The sequence below is a fragment of the Notothenia coriiceps genome, unplaced genomic scaffold (genome assembly GCF_000735185.1).
Source record: "Notothenia coriiceps isolate Sejong01 unplaced genomic scaffold, NC01 NC01_scaffold00023128, whole genome shotgun sequence".
Lineage (NCBI taxonomy): Eukaryota > Metazoa > Chordata > Actinopteri > Perciformes > Nototheniidae > Notothenia > Notothenia coriiceps.
The window spans coordinates 23,608-26,325 of NW_011355829.1; the positions used below are offsets into that span (position 1 = coordinate 23,608).

The 2,718-nt window shown below is 44.3% G+C and overlaps 1 protein-coding gene across 1 annotated transcript in view; it reads left to right on the forward strand.

The window, feature by feature from the left end:
- The window catches only part of wdr3 (WD repeat domain 3), a 9,532-nt gene extending 7,242 nt beyond the window's left edge, over nucleotides 1-2,290 (forward strand). Inside the window, exons 10-14 of the mRNA XM_010781333.1 lie at nucleotides 7-49; nucleotides 1,145-1,245; nucleotides 1,598-1,709; nucleotides 1,833-1,967; nucleotides 2,058-2,290. Coding sequence (XP_010779635.1) covers nucleotides 7-49; nucleotides 1,145-1,245; nucleotides 1,598-1,709; nucleotides 1,833-1,967; nucleotides 2,058-2,135 — 469 coding nt within the window. The 3' untranslated portion in view covers nucleotides 2,136-2,290. The remainder of the gene's footprint in view (nucleotides 1-6; nucleotides 50-1,144; nucleotides 1,246-1,597; nucleotides 1,710-1,832; nucleotides 1,968-2,057) is intronic.
- The last annotated feature ends 428 nt before the right edge of the window (nucleotides 2,291-2,718 follow it).

A 2,718-nucleotide genomic window follows, 5' to 3' on the forward strand; every position in this document is an offset into this window, starting at 1 on the left:
GTCTCTGTATGGACACAAGCTGCCTGTACTCTGTCTGGACATCTCACATGTGAGTACTACAAGATTTAGAAAGTGTTAAAGGTCCCATGTCGTGGCCATTTCCACTGATCATAATTCCATTGTTGAGGTCTACTAGAATAGATTTATATTGTGCAATTTTCCAAAATCACTTTGGTTTCTCATACAGCATCTCTGTAAACTACGTGTATTCACTGAATTTCACTCTCTGCCTTTAACGGCTCGTTGTAGCTCCAGTAGCTCCAGCCCCCACCCTCCCTGTGAGCACAGTGTGCTCTGATTGGTCGGGACGTTGTGAATCGCGCTGAGCTCCGTGGAGGTGTGGTTTCCTTGTTTAGCGGTACACAGCGAAACACAGCCAAACTCACGCTGAGCACACACAAAGTCACAGCCGAAGTAAAAACAATAAGTGTGGCTTGATATTGAGTAAGAAAAAGGTTGATATACGCTGTGAGAATGGGTCTGCAGAGAGAATGGGTCTGCAGAGAGAATTTCGCCGCGATCCCAACTGTCTGTTATCAGCCTGCAGCCAGGGAGGAGAAATCAGCAGAGCTGCCTGCACTGAGTGTGTGTGTGTGAGGAAGTCCGTGGATTGGTCAATTTGGACCAATCAGCGGGGGCTTAACGTAACGGCTCCACGGATTGGTCCATTTGGTTCCGGGTCAACGCATGACATCATGAGTTACCCGGAAGAATCAAATGGACAGTGACGTATCTCCAACGAGGCGTTTTGGGGAGGTATTTTCTGTGTTAGAGTTTTACTCGCTACAGGGTGTACTTTGAGGGTTTTGACTCTGCAGACCGTTTACATGCATAAAAACCTTCATAACACAGAAGGGGACGGGTAATAACCGGAAAAGCATGACATGGGACCTTTAACCATCAGCTGTTTTTAGTCCACAGTCATAAAGGAGTCACTCCAGATTCCCAAACACATGGGCACAAGCAGGGAAACATGTTGTTTTCAATGATATGTCCCCGTTAAGAATTCCACATTTGTGCAGCCATTGATGATTGTTAATAGTTTATTGTTTTTGATATTGGTCTCAACTTGTTTATGACTATCATGGCATCAATTTGTGGACTTGACTTGTTCCTAACCAACCTTCGTGTTTCTGTTAACAAGGACAACACACTAATCGCCACGGGCTCCGCAGACAGGAACGTGAAAATCTGGGGTTTGGACTTCGGAGACTGTCACCGCTCTATGTTTGCTCACGACGACAGGTAACGCCCGTGAACACACACCCAAAACATGTGTTCTTTGGAACGGTTTTTGATGTAGTGGTGAATTAATGTTCTAGGCTTTTGAGTCTTGTTAACTCTGTTCTGTGACTTCATCTGTTGTCTTCAGAGTCTTGTTAACTCTGTTCTGGGACTTCACACTTCATCATTTATCTTTATTTTCAGCCTTTCTGTGTTTTTATTACAACCTTCAGTTTCTGTCTTTCTTTCAATCCTTTGATCTTTTTTTTACACATGTTTTCTTTCCACCAGTCCTACTCTCTTTTTATTCTCTAAAATATTTATTCTCTATTTCACCTTTCCACCTGGCTGACTGTCTCTCTCTTCTCCACAGCGTCATGTTCCTCCAGTTTCTCCCCAAGACTCACCTGTTCTTCACAGCAGGGAAGGACAAGAAGATCAAGCAGTGGGACGCCGACAAGTTTCAGCTGGTCCAGACTCTAGAGGTCACGCTTTGCTCATAAGCCTTCATATTTACTAGTGATTGTGAAGAAGTCCCCTGGTGGTTGGTAGGTGCTATGTTTTCCCTCCAGCTGGACATTTCCTTTACCTTTCTCTTGGCGTTACAGGGCCATCATCGGGAGGTTTGGTGTCTGACCATCAGCCCAAACGGAGACCACATCGTGTCGGCATCTCACGACAAATCCCTGCGTCTGTGGGAGAGGACGAGGGAGCCCATCATCCTGGAGGAGGAGCGAGAGATGGTGAGGAGGATTTGACAGTTTTTCAGACTGCTGAACACCATGTTGCTTCTTCTTTGTTCAATCTAAATGACCATGTGTTTGTATTTACAGGCGAGAGAAGCAGAGTTTGAGGAGGACATGGCCAAGGGAGATGCGCCAGTGGTGAGACATTACCTACTTAAACAATAAAGCATTACGCCGGTCGATTTCAAGCAAGCAATGTCTGAGATTCTGTTGTGGGAGATTCAGATTTCAGTCCCTGTAATATAAGCTGCACTCTGGCCGTTATAGCCTAAAACAACTGATGCTTGACCTTGACTTGTTGGATTCCCATGCAACAGGAGCATCTATAAACAACTTTTGTTCCCAAAAAACAACCCCAGATCCGTGCGTTTTAGGTAGGGATGTCCCGATCACCTTTTTTTGCTCCCGATCCGATTCCGATCATTTGATTTTGACAATTTGCCGATACCGATTTTTCCCGATCCGATCTTTATGCAATGCATTAAGAGAAAAAAAAGCATTCAAGTTGTCCCTTAAGGTTATTTTTTTATTTAAATTGGATATTCTATCCAACATGGATATAGCTTCTTTCTTTCACAGCAGCATTGGATCAGTTCAGTTGTGCAGCATTGGATCAAAACAAAATAAAGCTTTCAGTACTCGTTAGCTTACTGCTACAATTAGACACTGCGCCCACTCTGTTGCCAGATTTGAGAGAAATAAGCAACCAGGTCTATGAAAACAAGCCCCAAAGAAGCAACACATACAT